This window comes from Anabas testudineus, chromosome 24, assembly GCF_900324465.2.
Source record: "Anabas testudineus chromosome 24, fAnaTes1.2, whole genome shotgun sequence".
NCBI lineage: Eukaryota > Metazoa > Chordata > Actinopteri > Anabantiformes > Anabantidae > Anabas > Anabas testudineus.
Window position 1 is genome coordinate 6844259 of NC_046632.1, and position 18767 is coordinate 6863025.

General features: G+C 42.5%; 1 protein-coding gene across 1 annotated transcript; it reads right to left on the reverse strand.

The window, feature by feature from the left end:
• Positions 1 to 2582: 2582 nt before the first annotated feature.
• LOC113149674 (E3 ubiquitin-protein ligase pellino homolog 2) lies at positions 2583 to 12627 on the reverse strand. Its single transcript, XM_026341897.1, has 7 exons — positions 12295 to 12627; positions 8613 to 8742; positions 8200 to 8301; positions 7569 to 7766; positions 6895 to 7080; positions 6396 to 6601; positions 2583 to 6208 (listed from the first exon to the last, which is right to left on the reverse strand). Exons 1-7 carry the CDS (start codon positions 12372 to 12374, stop codon positions 5824 to 5826), a joined length of 1287 nt encoding a protein of 428 aa, XP_026197682.1. The 5' UTR covers positions 12375 to 12627; the 3' UTR covers positions 2583 to 5823.
• Positions 12628 to 18767: the final 6140 nt, after the last annotated feature.

Below are 18767 nucleotides of genomic sequence, written 5' to 3' on the forward strand. Positions count from 1 at the left end.
CCTCCCTCCGTCTTTTGCTCCCCATCTCTCATTCACCCCTCTAATTTGCCTCATGTTGCCCCCCTCTGTGCCCCGGTGATAAGGTGTAATGAGAAATGTTTTCAAAACGTCTCGCACCTATCATGTGATGCTAATTGAGCGAGGGTTTGATACAGGCGAAGAAGAGAGCAGTCGTGCCTGACTGTTCAAAGTGTTGAGGAGGGAGAAGAACACGCAGTTTTCCCACCATGAGTGGTTAGAAGAAAGCAAAGCACGAGTGACATGCGCTTGCATCAACCGAGCACCACTGACAGTAATGAGAGGAAATACCATCTTCATTAGTTGTCATTTAAAGGGAATTATGACGATGTCTCCTCGGGGCTGTTATTGGTCACGCTGAGAATGAGCAGCGAGAGAAACGTCAGGCAGTAAAAGATGGAACTTTGGGAAGATGTGGGAACGGAGGAGCGTTTGGCCTACATTCATTTAGCAGCAGAGGGACACCACTGATGATCACACTGGAAAGAGCAGGGGCAACAACAGAAAGGGTTCAGGGGAACTAAATATTCAACATATATCATACATGTCAGCTTGTTTTCCAGCACAGGTCAACTTCAGAAGCAGTTTCAGTCACCATGGTAACTTAGGTGTAGATCATGGCTGCACTAAGAAGCAGCTGACATAAAGACTGATACGGAGAATGAGTTTCCTGATTGCGTCTTGCTAATGGCGTGATTCAGGTCTATATTTGGTTGGGTTTTCTGTATTTGCTCCTTGGAAACATCTCTGCTGCAGCACCTTTGCATTGGCAGCATGATTATGTATCTTGTTGTGCTGGTTGCGGTGTACTGACCTCTAAGGGTCACTGAGTGAAGGTGTTGAGTGGTTGCAGCTTGACTGACCCTCTCACCGTTATCCTGGCTCTGGCATTGTGCAGTTTTATTTAAAAAATACTTATTGTATACAACGTTAGCGGTAAATTACTGAAATGATGTCACCTATATAAACTTAATAAGGATTAGTGAATAAAAAGTATAAAGGTGAAGCAGCCTCCTCAGCAGGATGCACATGGCTTCCACAGTATAGTGAGATATATTCATGAAGACTTATGTGAGTTGGACGTGGCAGGTGTCGAAACAGATCCCCTCCTCTGTCTTATCCCCATCCAGTCACAGGCTGGGCCTTCTCTTACTAGTACAGTAACATGAGACGACAGCAGAGCAGGACACCACTCTGTGAGACACGAGACAGTCTGGATTACCAACCCACCGCCACAGCATCACCTCCCTAACAGGATAACACAGCATAATCAACTCCTTAAAATAATCTGACTTATTACAACCCCTGTTTAATACGTTTTACTCAGCTTACGTGTGCTGCCATTCACTGCCAGTAGAGCATACAGTCCTACTGCATACTAGAGAATACCTTCATATTGGCTTTAATTGGATTTGTAAACTATGTGGCTAAATGAACACGTTCTATGGGTCTGTGACTTAGTGAAACGAGAAGAAGGGAAGACAAAAAGAAGTCTTCAAGTTAATTAATCACCAGTGGCCCCAGCTTAATTAAAGTTTCCCAGTGTTTGTAGTTAATGGGTGGAATGATGGAACAATAGAATAAATGCCCCCTGCTACCTCCACAGTCAGTCTGCAGAGAGTTCAAATTTCACACACATACACATGCACGCACACACACACACACACACACACACACAGAAGAGGAGAGTCCCCTTCAAAGTTCCCATTACTCCCATTGAGGGTTTCCCATTAATTAGCTGGGATCAAAACCTACAAATCCCTCCACTGAGAGTTCAACTGTATTGCAAAACCCTGCTTCCAACATCTATGCTACATCCCCTGACACACACACACACACACACACACACACACACTCACTGGATAAAACTGCAGAGAAGCCTCAGGGAAAGACAGCTGCTGGGCTCCTGTTAACTAAAGTTGCTTCCTCTTCTGTGCGTTGTGCACAGTGTGTACTATAGTGGAATATTACCTCTCTTTAGGAACAGACACACACATCAAAACTTACTTTACTTAAACAGTCTGTTCTATGGAGTTTCAGCAGGTTTTTGGTGTCCTCCTTCGTTTGCTCTGAAAGAGATTAAATGTAGCATGACACTGAGAAACCCATGAAATAGGCTTTATAATCTTCGAAAGAAAAAAAAAAAAGCTTCCACTCAATGGATCAAGGGTGAAATAATTTTCGAACAAACTCCTGCAGACACCCCTCTCAGCAGGTTGTCAGCAGCGTGTCACCAGAGATCCTGAATTCTATAAAGAACAAACTTAAGTCTTTTAAATTGCTATTTTAAAATTAGGCGTTCAGTAATTTTGCAAACAGTTTTGGCTTCTTATCTCATTTGCGTGGTGATAAACAAATCTGCCAAAACTGCTCATTAAAGCAGTTGATTATTTTAAAGAGGTGATGCAACTAAGAGCAACCCTCAGCGTGGAGTGTGCAGCCTGCTGTCAGCTGGTAGAGAGCACCCTCTGCTGTACGAACCAGCACCCAGCCTTCTTCTACATTTCATGATCTGTAGCATTTTCAAGTGACAAAAGAGACAGAAAACAGACAAAGTTCTCATTTTTAACTGGTTTATTGACATGTGTATAGCGATTGTCTGTGCACCGGACAATTACAGAAGAATATGATATAAAATAATAGAAAAAGCTGTACATAACATGTTTTTTTAAAGGAATGCCTATATCAATTGTGAGGTTTTAACGCTGTTTAATATATGTCAGCTACTCGCTCACCTATAACAAGGCGAGTTCATACGTTGAGGAGATTGAGGTTTTGCCATCTGGAAAGAAGTTTCTGATACATGTAATAAGAAAGAACAAATAACAGTTAAGGAAGAGCTAATGATGTTATTGGTGCTGTTAAACAACCTGATGACACTAAAATAGATGTAATGAAAGTCTAAAAACAAAAGAAGAGAAATTTGCATCAGAACAACTATAACCCAAAGAGGGTTTAAATAAAAACGAAAGCAAAGGGTAAGGAACAAAAAAAAAGCCAACTGAAATAAATATGTCGGGTCCTAAACTAGTTAAACTAGAAGCCAATGAGGGTGCTGCAACGCTTCCTCCATCCACATGCCAATGGTGTTACATTAACTGCTGTACATATTATCCTCAAAAGCATGATTCGCTGGACTGGGCATGCTTAGCAAAGGGCAGCTGAACGAGATGTTTTCATAGCCTGTTTGTGCCTGTTCCTGTTTTAGTAAGACCCGTATCTGACTGATCCTTGACCTGTGGTGGTCTACCCTACTGTAAGCACGCCTTCTGTATACATCCGATAACTCTTCTCATAGCTGTTCTGCTTTTCTACATGTTTTGCAGTCAAAAAGACATTAGCCTGGACGTGTCTCCTACCAGGCGTCTCTTCTTGCCAGCTGTGAATCTGAATTCACTAATCCTGAGCTACAGTAATTATCAGCACTACATCAACGACCCACCACGCTGTAGGAGTTCAATCTAGTATTTAGACTTCAAATGGATAATACAGCTTTCTGAAAACAGCAGTGCTTTCATTAGCTTTAAACGCTCTGTAAAAAAGTCTAAATATTAAATGTAAATAAGTGAGGTGGACATCTTTCTGCAGTGGGTTCATTTGGTGGTGGGAAATTTTAGCATAGCAGTACAAAGTGGAACTTGATAAGTCTCATTCACAAACATCACGCCTCTATCAAGTATGAGGATTCTTTTTGTTTGTTTTTTCTTTTTCTTTTGGAGAGGTCTTCCAACATCAACAACAACAAAAAAAAACAACAACAAGAAAAAAACAGAAAAGCTGCAGCTGAGGACTCGGAAGACATTTTGGTCTGTGGCAAACGCTCCCAGCATGATTAGCAAGTTCGCAATCCACCGTGCAAATTTCTTGAGTAAGTGTTGTTGTGTAGTGTAAATACTGTATGTGTACGTTCAGCACATGCAAGCTAGACACAATTTCCGTGTGAGTGTGTATAGTCAATTATACAGCTTCCATACTTGAGGCTATTATTGAAATTATCAGACTTTTCAAGCTAGTTCACCAAGCTACACCATAATATTTAGTTACAAAAATAGTATCACAATATAGACCATTCAATATGAGCACCAGGGAAGGCTAAATATAGCCCGAGTATTTGGCTACATTCATTGTCTGGGCAATGTTTTGTTACGGTAGCAGTGTGTTAAGTGTGTTTGTTGGACACAGTGTTGGCAATGTTTTCTCACTCACAAGCTCTCCTACATCTACCACATGATAATATTCAGAAACATACAGAACTTGCTTACACTGAGTAACAACAGTTAACTAAAACCAATTATTAGTTAGAAAAATAGTTTTGTTTTTTTTTTAGACACTGAACATCTAAAAGAATTCCTCCCACTTCCCCCCCAAATAAATCCCTCCCCATTTCCTAACAAAATAGTCTTCTTTGAAACAAACAAAAAACGGTGATCGCTTGAGGTCAAGCAACGTCAAATCTTTTTGACACACCATCATACTAACACTGACCCTGTTAACATAATTCGGTAACCAGAAGTGTGTTCAAGTTAATGCTTTTGTGACGACTGTTGGCTTTCTCTGCAGCCTAAACATGTCGATTTCTCAGCATCTTTCTCTGAAATCACTATGTAAATGCATGTTGGATATTTAATCACTGATTCACTTGTTCATCTTTAAATTCTAGTGCTTTGGTTACATCACACATACTTAGATCACTGGTCTAAGATCTAATTTAGGGAAAGAAAAAAAAAAATATATATATATATATATTGAATACGCCTCTGGTTGAGCCCTTAACCTGGAAACCATTTCAGCCATGTTTAAAGTGACCACTGAGCTAACAATTGGCTAAACATAGCACAACATCTAGCTTATTTATGGGAGTGCTATTATTGCTTTAGAGAGTTGTGAAGTGGATTTTTCCCAGTTTTATTTCTTGCCCTTGTTTATCCCCCATCTGCTTGATAATCATGATAAGACCTGGCCTTATGTATAACGTGTATCCTCTGCTTTAGTGCTAATCAGAGAGTCTGCTGGGTTTCATCCCAATCTAATAATACACAAGGGGCCTCATTTATGTGATCTCTCTGCATAGATTTTGCATGAAAAGGATATGGGAACTGAACAGATGAAAACTGCATATACTCAAAACACCCTGATTTGAACAGCGGTTAACACTTGTCACTTCATTAATCACAAGGAATGTGAAATGTTGCATGGAATCACAAGTCACCTTTTAACCACATTCCCTGTAAGTAGTTAATACAGCCTGCTGACACTACAGTTATGAATCAGGTGGTCACTCAGGAATGAAATCAGGAAGATCAGAATGCAAATTTTAAAAAGCCACTCCTAATTTCCCACATAGTCTCTGAAACAGACAAGTGTTAGTATGAGTGTGGATGGGTCACGTGACAAAGTATGTAATTACTGGAAGAATGTGATAATGGAATACAAAGACGTGTCTGTGATATGTCAAAGAGCAGCATCTAAGCCTCTGTGTATATACAGTACAATGTTGACTCTGGGAACCACTGATCAATCTATCATGCCTGAATCTCCTGACCCTCTGACATTATACCAATCAACAAGCATTGAAGGATAAACAAGGGGAAGAAATCCTCAGCCCTGAGCTGCATTCAGTAACAATGTTGGGCAGTGTTTGTTCTACACCCAAAATGTGAGTATAGAATATACATGCTTTAATAACCTGAAATTTACGTTAAGCAACATACACTAAATACCTTTCTATACTGATCAACGTTTGCAACTTGAATGGAGCTCAGGTATTCTGCTGTTACTGTGATAGTGGTTGCTGTGTTGTAGCTTCTAGTCAATGGGGCCCTGGAAGATCAGTCGAGTCCAGCCAGGAGAGCTGAGAGCAGTGGAGCAGAAAGGGCAGATGGGTCTGAAGGCGTGAGTACCGTGGGGCAGTGGGGTCTCTGCCCAGTACCTGGCTGTCCTCTCTGAGCAGACGTGGCCGCATGGCACAAAAGCATGAGTAGGAGATCCGGCGTCCACGTACACGGCAGGCTCACAGCCCAGCCACAGGGGCACGTAGGGACCCACGCTCCTGCACAGGGGACATTCTCGGCGGGTTGTGGAGCCCTCACCCTCTACTGGCTCCAGCTCTCCCTCAGATCTCTGGCCCCAGTCATGGCGTCCATGGACATGACCGCAGGTGAGGTAGACCCAAGGCTGACGTTCTTCAAGGCTGAAGAAAAATGTCAACAGGGGTAATTTAGAGGGTAATTATTTTTTACCTTTTTGTAAACACAGGTGAGGGACTGACTTTATTTTAAAATCAGTATTTTATTTTTTACCTGTATTCTTGCAGAGACATGTGAGACAATAAACAGACGAACACCATGTGACCAACGTTAAGTCACTGTTGTCTCTACCTGTGGCTGCGTGGCAGGCTAGGGAAAGCCAGTGTGCTGAGGCCTACGGGACACTGGGGCCGGGATGCATTAAGCTCCTGGCGAAGAGCCTCCAGGTGACGTAGGGTGGGGGCACGCATGAGACCCTCACCTGTGCGCCATAACAGGGTGGCACCGCACAGGTCGACCAGGGAGCCATCACGTAGTGCACTGCTTTCACCTTCTGCCTGTTACAGTTGACACACAGAGGGAGACTTGCTTAGAATCAAACCAAAGGTAAACCCATCACCACCCCGAAAATACAACATGGACATTTACATTTAGTCATTTGGCAGACGCTTTCATCCAAAGCATCTTACAAGGTAAAGGAAAAGACAGGGTAAGCATTAGGAGGTCTTGCCTAAGGACCCCTACTATAAGTAGGCCATAGTCCACATTCGAAGCCCCGGTCTCCCGCATGGAGGGCTTACCACTACACTATCCATCTGCAGACATGTTAACCATATCAGCAGTTACTTACCAGTTTGCCACGGCTTGGTCCAGAGCGCGTCTCCCGCAGCGCATAGACATCACCACAGACTGAGATTTCTCTCCACAGTCCCTGCTTGGGGTCCTCTGGGAACCCTTCAGGGTGCATCACCAGCACCCCATTGGTGGTCAGACCATCCATATGGCCATCAGGGTTTTTCCATTTGGTTGCTTTCTCCTGTGACAGGATACACATAAAGCTAAAGCTTGACATATTGAACATTTAGGTCCTAATATAGTTGAACAGATAAAGGTTTCATCATCTGGCTCTGTATGCCACCACAGTGCTTTTGGTGTTAAACCATCAAGGTGCGCTTAATGCGTATGCTGCCTGCTTTAATTTAAAGGTTTAGTTAAACTGTTGGGCGATCCGAGTGTATTCACATATCCCCAAATTTATGTGCTAAAAAGATTTTGATAAAATAACACAGTCTGCTTTAAAACTTCCAGAGTCCAGGCACACAAAAAGACCAGGATGAGCACTAAAAACAACTGGTGGATGGATGACAGAACAAAAGCCCCTAAATGTGAGGCTCTATAAATAAAAATGATGTCATTTCTAAACATTTTTTTCAATACTTCCAAACCCTTAAATTAAAGCTGGCGGTTTTCACCTTGAGTACACCCTGACTGTTTCATTCCAAAAATATACTTTAGTCTACTCACCCCTAGGAAAATATTTTTGGAGGAGTCAAAACCTGCGGCGTAAATGCGCGCTGTGTAAGGTGGGTTGCGTTCACACACCACTCTGCAGGCAAACCGCGAGATGGTGCTGGGGGCAATGGAGGGATCCTCCCCCTCCTTTCCCCCTCCAGAGGTGTCTGTCACCACAAAGTCAATGGGACTTTCTGTGGAGCGTCCAATCTGCAGGGGACAACACAGGTCTAGGTTTACTGTAGTTCCCTGACATTTCTGGATACTATTCGGTTTTATATGGTATAGTTGCACTGTTTTGATTCCTACACGACTAGGGCTTTTTATATCAGTGACGATATGGTTAAAGAAACTTTATGATTTGCTATGAATAAAATAAATCTATGATACTATTTTAAGAGCAGAACATTGTAAAAATAAAAACTTTAAAAATAGACTTTCTTGGAGATTTTTCACACAAAGCTTTTTACTTAATACTTAACGTTCACAGTTCAGAGCCAAAATAATCTACCGACAGCAGATTTTGCTTTGAAGAGATTACATAAGAGCGTATTTTGGGATAAACCTGTTCATGATCACAAATCTTATTGAATCAGAGAATACATGATGCAATGCAGTTGTGTTGATTTCCTCAGTGTGTTACCTGGAACATATCTGTGTTGTTGTCATGGCAGTACTCCACCACCACAGTTTGGTTACGGGACAGAGTGAAGGAGATGCTGTGCTGCCCCCTGCTGTGAACAGCCTGCAACAACAGCAGCAACAAGCAAGATGAGCTGATGCACTCATCTTCTCGAACAGTCTTTCATTTTCTTACACTTAACTAAAACATGTTGGTACTCAGAAAGCAACTAACTGCAATGACAATTATAGCTGTCAAATAAAATATTGCAACACTGCACACGACAGTGGTGACACTGAGTTGGTGATAAAATGGATTTTTATTTTACTTCTCCTTTCTTCTGGCCCGTATATAAAAGACAACAGGCAGTCTCAGGAAGGAAACTGTTATATGCTTATAAAACACAGTACACACACACACACCCAAACACGAACCTTGCTGTCCTGGGGTGTGTTGAGGATGTGAACAGTGCTGGGTTTGACACCGTTGGCCTTGGCCCTTCGGTACAGAGCAAAGCGGCTCTTTCTGCGCCCACGGTCTCCGCTTGGAAGAGAGCCATTGTACCTGCAGAAAAACAAACAAAAATAACCACATATGAAAAAAAAAAAAAGGACATGGAATTGGCATCACGTTCAACTAATGCGACTAGAATTCCTCTCAGAGACTCGTGTAAACGATTTCACACATGTTCGCTCCAGTTCATCGTACTTCAATGAGAAAGCCTAATGGTGGGGAGAACACTCTTATGTTGTTTGCTTACTGCATTTAAAATCTGTGGGAAAACCAAAGCTATAAATAAAATGCTGCAGATGCTGCCAAGATGTCTGCTGTAATTCCTGAAATTAGAGCGCAAGCTAGATTGATTGTTTTTTGTGTCTTTGCTGCTATATCATAGCAGATTCTATTGAAGTAGCACACTCAGGGCACTTATGATTCATGTTAAACTGCTAAATCTCAATGAAAAGGACAACTAGCACTTGATCACACTCACTCGCTCGGCTTGCACTTGAGACTCATGCTCACTGAAGAGGAGCTCACTGGCCACCTAACCTCTTTATAATTTCTGTCAGGAGAGAATCCTATCGCCGTCACCTTTGCACAGAACCACTAAGTGGACAGTTTTGTTTTCTAGTTGAGATTCTCCATACCACATTGAACATTTGAGACATTTAGATTCTTCTTATTAAGGTGGTAAATAATAAATTAGTGAATAGTGTTTCACAATTAAATATCAAACTTTCTGGAAAAGAAGATGTTAGTTTTAACGAAAATGAATGTGACATCACGTTAACTCCTTTAGTTGGTGCTGCAGAAAATTTTGACTTTGTCCTCAATTTATTTGAAGCCGTGTCCAACATCATTTTCACGGTTGGAGTTCAGACAGAAGGCAGTACGCTGGTTTTAGGATTTTGACGAATCAGCAGGGTATGGTCATTATTTCCCACTATTCAGAGAATTCACACAAGAGGGACAACAACTCAACTCTGCCTTTACTGGCCTTTAAACTTAGATCAGATCAGGGGGCATCTAGTTTAGCTGTTCTGATCACTGATCTTGCAGTGTGGGCTAGACATTGTAGCTCTGCTGTGACTGACTTTCCTTCTGGTTACATTTGTATGCATTAATGAGATAAACTTCCATGAATTTCAGGACCAGAACTATCTTCTATGGGACAGGTTGTTACCAGGATTTGGTAACAGAATTGGGTATTCTACCTGGAAAAACCTTTAAACCGGCCACATATTCTTGTGGTGTTTTTTAAATGTGCAATCCAACCACAGAAAATGACTCACCTGCCCTGCCTGTCACTTCAAACTAAACCTTGTATGACAAGAGAAGGACTGGGTCAGGAAAAGAAGACACATGAGTCTGGTTAAAAGGTAGACAATATGAAATGGGGCCAAAGATAAGAGGGCACCAGAGAGAAAATCAGCTTAGCGAGAAGAAGAGCCTTGACAGAAACAGAGACCGAAAAGCAGTCAGAAAGTATCATATTAGAGATGGAAAACTAAAGCTAAAGAAATTAAATGGAGCAATGGGCAAGAAGAGAAGGTGAAGAGAAAAGGCACAAAGAGACAATGCAAAGCAGAGGGTTATGGGGAAAAGCCAGGTATGATTTGTTGGGCGGTCCTGGCTTGCATCTTGCATATGTGCGCATCATAAAGCACAATATGAAATATTCACTCCTTCTGCCCCCCGACACAGGGTTTATTTTCGCTGAGGGCATGGCACTAAGGAGGCTTGCGTCTAAAAAAGTCAACACTCAGCAAAGCAGTGGGAGGCTAGGAAAGAATGGACAGGGTGTAAGACTGAAGAATGCGACAGGGACAGTGTCAAGAGGGGTTACGGGTGAGATAAAAAGGCGTGGAAGAGAATAAACCGTACAAGAGCATGCTTGAATTGCAGGAGTTATGAAGCATAAGTGAGTTGAGCCGGGGCACTGGACAGGACCAGCACAGTACACGGTGTCCAGACTAACTAAGGTAATGAGTGATGGCAGGCAGCCACTGCAAAGATCACATGGCCCACAGTGAAGCAGACATCGACCACACGAGACATGTGATCATCAAGGCTGACAGATGCAAAGCAATTCAAACAACACTTGCACAAAACCGGACAGGAAAATGGGATATCTGACAGGAGAAGAAATAGAAGAACGGCGGGTTCTGACACTAAATCTCTTTTGCTGAAGTTATCTGCTGTATGTGTGGAGACTGATGAGGACTAGTCATGGGACTGAATCAGATCATAGCATATGTAATGATTAACACTGTATCGTCCAGTAGTGCATTGAGACAAGAAAAGTCTTACATTTTTAAGACTGTAAACTGTGTCACATAACAGAACAACAGCAATATCTGTTTTGATATCACTCAGCTCTGCGTCAAACCCACCAAGATCAAACCACATGTCAATCATTATAGTTTTAAAGTGAGCTAATATAAATGCTTTTTCTACCTCAAAGAGGTATGTTAAGCATCATGTTGCACACCGCAGATTGTGCTTGTGTGTAATTCAGCTGCGCAAGGCCAAAAACCTCAACATAGACATTAAAGTGTCATTTCCTTATTCCGCTCTGAGGATGTAAAGGACTGCTCTGTTCAAAGAGTCAGACCCCGACGAGGGCGACTCATCAGCATTCTGATACACGCGGGCTACAGCCTCCTCGCTCCATGTTCAGCTGGAGGGGAAGAGATAGGCCATTAGGTCAGTTATCTTTGGCATACACAGGAAGCTCTGCAGGGCAAGAGGGAGGCCTGTATAAGCCGGGATATGACTGTGCATGAGTGTGTGCTGTGGCATTTGTGGTCCCTGCAGACCCTGCACAGTGTGGAGCTGTAGGGGTGGAAATGCTGTGGAAGCTGGTGGCTGTCAGCACATCCTGCCTAGTGTGTGTGTGTGTGTGTGTGTGTGTGTGTGTGCTGCTGGTGATGTAGAAGGGCTTTTCTCCTCCTCCTCCTCCTCCTCCTCCTCCACCTCCTCCTCCTTCCTTGGCTTTGATGGTCATCTGGCTGCGACGTGCTATTACTTAGTAATAACACGCGATGGAGGCTTTGTGACGGAATAATATTAGCAAGATGCATGTATTATTCAGACAGCGATATCACCCCCAGTCCTACTTTTAGCAGATCCAGCACAGTATGACATCATTGGGATTTTCAGTCTGAGCAATCCAGCGATGCTTACCCCCACTACAGCCATTGATGAAAAAGCGACTACCACCGTAGTAGCCGTATGTAGTACGACTCTAGCAGATGTTGCACCTTCTCCACTCACATCAACCATGTTTGCATCCGAAGCAGCAGCACGGTGGCACAGTTTCAACAGGGGACCTGCTGTGATTGCCTCCATGAACTTAAGTTACTACACAGTCACACACTGGCGATATACGACGGCAGTGAAGAATAAAAATGAAACATGAGCTAAAAATGTGTTTTCCTACGATCGCACATGTTTGATAAAAGTGGGTTAAGGCTGAACTCACTCGTCGTCTCGCCGCTTCATTGTGCCGACGCTGCTGCTACATGTTTAACGTTAACACGCCGCTGGAGCGTTTCTCCATCCCACACATTATTATTTTTCCTCCTCTATCGCTGCAGGTTTTGAGAGACTTACCCCAAAATGACCAATTCGCCGTATTTCACCGGGTCTTTAACGGGCACATCATCATCTCCGTCGTTTTTCGGTGAATTCATCAGACTGGACTGCTCCAGAAAGAAAAAACGCGTCCGGTGGCAGTAGTGGAGAGATAAAACAATGCTAACACACTCGCAACTGTGTGGAAGTGGCTCTAGTTGTGGTCTATTAAAGTTTGTGCACAGTTAGAAGTTTTTCTAGACTTCTTGCTGTTTGTTTTATTGCTTTAATCCCGTGAATTAGCATCTTTTCGTGGCTTTAATGCCAGCGTAGCTAGTTTGTATCGCGTCAAATCTGTTCAGTAGCATTGAATACAACAACGGCTAACGGCAGGGAGTGGGTCTTACCATCTGCTGTAGGGGTGGTCGCTCGAAACATACCTCAAAATAGTTACAGAAAATAGCCTCTATAGAGATTAAGGCGTGTCCTTTGGTGCTTTACACAAGCTTAGATATTGTAATAGCAATTAAGTGGCCAAACATGTATTTTTCGCAACATATACAAATGCACCCAAGTCCCAACCTACCTATGGAATAAGACATGGATGGAGCCGCGATGAAACGCCGACTCTCACTGTGAGAATAAAATGAGGCATTTAAGGGACCAGAGGAAGTGCCCACGTCCGCGGGCACGAAGAGGAACAACTTAAAGAAATAGCCCACGGCCTCTGATGTCATGTTTAGAAGTCGCCGTGGGTCTGATCTCGTGGGCGATTATAGAGTCTGACGTAATGAGATGCGTCGGGGTGTGTGGTGTAACCAGGATGTGGGTCACCATCGCGCCCCAGACGAGGCACCTTTTTTCTCTAGTCTGCATTTCATGTGGGAGTTGGGAGACAGATAAAGGCCGGGTACATCTCTCTCTCTCTCTCTCTCTCTCTCTCTCTCTCTCACACACACACACACACACACACACACACACAGAAAAAGTGTAACATGTGCTAACTCATATATGCTGTGGCCACATGAGGGCGGTGCGCATCAGCTGGAAATTACAACTCCTGTCTGTGTAGTCAAGTGTAACTATCTAAACTGATTAGTACGTCTTAACATCGGCATGTGTGTGGGTCTCTTCACACCCACTCTATTCCGCCATGTGTGTTTGTGTTGCAGAAGTATTTATGGCGTGCGTTTACAGCAACATGAATGCATGGGCCAGCTGTGTTGTTACAAACTGCAGCCTGCTTGTCACACTTTCCTCCAACATGCTGGTTGTTTATTTATTGTTATTTAATAAAAAAAACCTCTGCAGCAGGCCTTTTTGGACGGAACCACAGCTGTTTCCACAGTGACATTGCTGGCTTCACCTTCCCCTGGAACAGTAAAGTACACATTATTCAGGCGGGGTGGTGTAACATGTAGTGGCTTGTGCTCAGGTTTAGAGGTGTCGTGCAATATTCTGCATGAAAGTGCAGTATGCGGTGATGTTTGCCCTTGTTATCGGATAAGTCTGTGTCATTATAACATTTCCGTGTGCAAATTTACATCTGTTATACATGATATGATTTCAATCAAAATGGAAATGGTCTTGTCCTCATTCACTCATTGAATTGCTGCAACTGCAGGAGCTATTGATGACACTGCAATGGTTGGTGAGTCATGAATGAGCTTCACAATAATCCAGACCAAAGAACCACTCCCTTGTTAGTGCACTGCAGTCACTTAGAAACTAATCAACCAACTGGCTGACTCAACTCATAAAGCAGTACACAGGTTTTACTGTTTGTATCGGTAAAAGTTACAGCATACTTCTTATAAAATAAACTGGATGGACCAGATGTGTGTCTCTGTGTGTGGATGTTTCAGAGATACAGGTTATTTCTTTCCCACTCTGGGATTAAGGTCACACCCTCCTCATTCTGTGTCTCTCTTTCTATCTCCCTCTCCTGCCATCTCTCCCATTTCTATTTTCTGTGCTCTTTATATCTGTCTGCCCCCCTGTCTTAGTTTGGCTGAATTTCTACAATAAAGTAAGGAATCTGTTTGGCCTCCATCTTCTAAAATGAACCCCTACTGTTAATTTACACAGTTTATTACCATAATAATCAATCTGCAGAGCAAGGATCCAGTTTCCTCTAACCAGAAATGTAAAAAAATGCTCTGAATGAATAAATAGACACTCCATATCGGGTAATCAGCTGTTATTGATGTAAAATAGTCAGTGGTTATGTGGTGCTTCATTAGTCGCTGGAGGAGAATTTCTCTTTTAGTGTGTCACTGAGGTCATAGCACAGTTTCAGCTACGGGGGGATTCATCAACCTGCCAAAAGATACTGTAGCAGAACAGATGATTTATTATCTATAGAAAGCCCTAACAGGACTCCTCTGTTAATGAAGTGTTTTCTCACTCATACAACATCGCACCACTCCCACAAACAGACAAACAGAGGAAGCTGTTTATAGAAACACTGTCCTTTCTTAGCATCATTCGGTCTATCATCTAGACCACCTCGAGAAAGTGATGTATTCAATAAAATAAAAATTGCACCTGACAGTTTTGATTGACAGCCACTTAGTTCTAAGATTGCTTCATCCGCCTAATAAAGTCTCATGAGTTGATCACAGTGTGCAGTGGCTGCTGCCTTGCATGTCTAGCAGTTGCTACTGCGGCATTGCACGTGCCTGCTGAACTGTTAAAGTCAAAGTTCACAAAATAAACAAGCGCAGACTGTGAACAGCAGTTTAACTCTGGGATTAAGCAGTATGTAAAATCTCTATTTATGGCAGATTGCTTTGACATTTATGTCACTGGCATGAATAAAAACGATCTAAGTAGCCGAATTGGAAAGGAATTTGTAATGTCTGTGCCACACTGTGCAGCGTTGCAACACACAAGTTATCTAGAAACCATATTTGGTAAGCAAATCACAGATCAGATTGTATGCCTAATTGTGCACATGTGGAATCCATTACCTCTGCTATCATTATCCTTTTGGCAGGCTGCATTTCAAGTCAAACAAAACATAGTAGAAAGGGTGTCCACTGATCATTTTGGGATTAATGTTGCAGCATACAGTACAGGATACACAAATATGAACCAAATATGGAGTAACACAACTCTTGTTTGTTCCTAAAACCAGACGGTCTCCTGACATAGCCACACAAACGATAAATATATGTGTAATGACAACAAAATTGCCAGCACATACTGTACCAGCAGAGGAATTGTTGACACAAGCATAAATTGCATCATTAACACAACATCTTTTAAAAACACGCACCAGTTATATGTAAACATACATGGACAGTACCACTAGCGCGTTGGCATTTTGGCCCATGCTGAAGCCTGTCTGACATACCAGTAAACACCATCAAACAGAGCTCATGATGAATGTGACTTTTGGTATGCCTCTATGATTTATACCCTGAACGTTGGTCTGTATTTAGTTGATGCTGATTTGAAAAGATATTTGATGGCAGATTTAAAAGTAAGAGATGGGAGTCAAGACAGTCAATTTAGACCACTTGCTGACTCTTTTCAATGTTGCTATAGAGACAAGAGCAAACAAAGAAAAGGTATTTCTGCCATTTAGCACTCCCATCTCCTGTTTGTATGTAAATGGACAGTTGGAGCTGATCCTAAGACTTTTGGATATAATGCATACCAAGCAGAGCAACAACGGTTATTAAACCAGTGTGATACAAAGAGCAGGACCGTGATATGATCTGCATGCAATGTTACTGTGAGCTTGTGCTTGTAACAAAAAGACAGTGCCCTAGCTGTGATGCATGAGTGCACACATGCCTGCTGAGTGTCTGACTGCATGAGACACCCTGTACTTGATAAGGAAGCCGTCGCCCATATAGAGCAGACATGATAGTGCAGATGGCTCAGCATATTCCCATTCTCTATGAGCACTCAGACACAACAGGCTCTGTTAGTGATTTTGGCTCCCTACAGGCGAGACTAATTGCATACACAAGCAGCTTTGAATTTCATAAGGTGACAATTGATTGTATGTACTGTACCTAACAGGCTGCTGGGCACATGTAGAAGTAATGATGTAGATGGAGGAGTTTGATCACGGTACAAAACGATTAAGTGAGCGCTCATGTAAAAAGCAGGAGATAAGGAAGTCATTTGACGACCTAAAAGAAGCAGAGATTGACTGAAAAAACTTGTTGCACATGTGACAAGAATAACCTTTGTAGCGAGCTGGTTAGGCAGTGCTTTTTTCCAGTATTCCAGGTTGACTGATTATTGATTATGCACCATCACCAGCTACAAAAAGAACTGAAACAAATTCAATACAAAAAGGCCGACAGCATGTACTGCTTGACCCTATACATCATGAGGCCTTTAAAGAGGACAAACGCAGATCAACTTACAATAAATACCGACTAGTGAGCTGAGGTGGGCACAAAATCAACGAGCTCCATGGAGCACCTGCCAGCAACCTGCCATACATGTACATGACCCGAGCACGTGGGCTACATGCGCAGCTGCCGGTGTGAGCTATGCAGAGTGCTTTACACAAAAGCAGATGGCTCTTCAGACGGGTCATTAATAAGAGCAAGTGGGGAGTCTGTGTGTGGTGGTTTATTTTAGGATTTAGTGTTGTGTGTTATTTAGGGATGAAAGTCGTATTAGTGTCTCTGTTTCTCTGTTTGGTAAAGTGAGAAGAACAGGCACAGGACAGAGTGAGAGAGAGAGAGAGAGAGAGTGAAAAAGAGTGACATTTAGAGTGAGCGACTCTCTGTGCAGCTAAGTACTCCACAGCAGACCTATTAATAATTAGACCATCTCTGAGTGCCAACCTTTAACCTGGGTTCAACAAGGTTTATTATCAGTTCTTTCAAACAATGTGCTGCGGCCTAGTGACTTTATTGTTGATTGCTTTATCGTCTTTCAAAACGAGCAGCAGGGAATTAACTGACAAATGAAATGAGAGTAGGACAATAAATGCAGTTTATTACACTGTTCTCAGCCTAACTCTGTACTATTCTCGAGTTTCACTGCAGAAAAGCAGTCCAGGTATTTGTTACACACTGTTTACTTCCTGTCTTAACTGTTCTGTTCTAAGTCTAGACAGACAGACATCTGTCTTACATATCTATACTACTGCATCCTACTAGTTTTCTTGTTTGATTGTTTTGTTTTGTATATTATTTCACTTTATCACATTATCTGAATATGTCCATCTGCTGCTGTGGCGTGCCAAGTGTCACACAGGAAGGTTGCAGCATATGTCATTTCCTGTCACATGTCACATGAAAAAGAACAACTCAACATCCAACCACCACATACCAATAGGTCTTTATTAATAGAACATGTCTGAAAAACGTGTAAATTATCTTCCTTTTTCTTTTTGTCAGATACTTCTTATCTGCTGAACCAATGCCATGGACATTTTCTCTTTAATTTATTTAATTCAGGATCAAAAGTCCATCTACAGAGAGGTGCACAAAAATTATTAAACACAATTGCACCAATAAAAGTAAAAGGGTAGATTGAATGCAAACAAGAACTCCCATACAAGCAAAGTGAAAATCTGTGTATAAGCCCTTTAGTTGACAGTATCTTTATGCAATGCCTCTCCACCTGTTCACTGAAAGCACTACTTTCATTGCACAGCCTCCATTAATTACATCTGTGTGCCTGAATCATTGCTGCTGCACACCCCCTTCCCCCACTACTTCTGCATCAAATGCAAACACAGGCCCTGGGCTCCCTATAATTATTAGCACATTGTCCGAGGTGGAGGGAAATATGCAACAGATTCTGAAGAGCTTACAACTGCCTCAGAGCTGAATGTCACTCTGCAGGCCGCTTTTACGACACTGTTTATACAGGTCCCATGACAACCGAGACACTGAAACTGTCTGAGCTGTAGCTCCAGCCCATCCAGCCGGCCCTAAAGTCCCTTTGTGTGTGTCAATAGTGGTTGTTGTTGAACAGGAAATGCCTGTGATGACAACTGTGGATAATTACTGAATTAAAGGACAGTGGTTTTGAGAAAGATGCTACAATGAAAACAAAACATTTCCAAGGGCGAATCGTCTACATGATGAAGTGGACTGATTAATAAAGCACTCAGAGGGGTGTGTTTAAGAACTGGGACATGCATGTTTCAGTCCTGTCGCCCATGGCAACCCAAGGATGCAATGTCCTGGGTTAGGAAACCCCACGAGGTATGGGAAGCTCCAGAATGTAAAGGAAGGGTTGTGGCAGCAAAACAAATGGCTGGAAAGATTAAATGAATTCCATGGACTGACAATGAGGCTTGTAGGTTTTGAGCTGCTACTTGATTCATTACGCACAGAAGATCTGCTACGGACTATGTAATGCTACATTTCTTCTGAATTAACATTTGATCAACACGTGTCATCAGAGAAATCACTGAGGCAGCATTACCCAAAATGATACTGAATAATTTCACTAGAAATAGGGTACATAGCTTATTTTAGAGTACAGGAAGTCGCCGCTTCCAGTCAAAAAAGATTGTTCCTTAT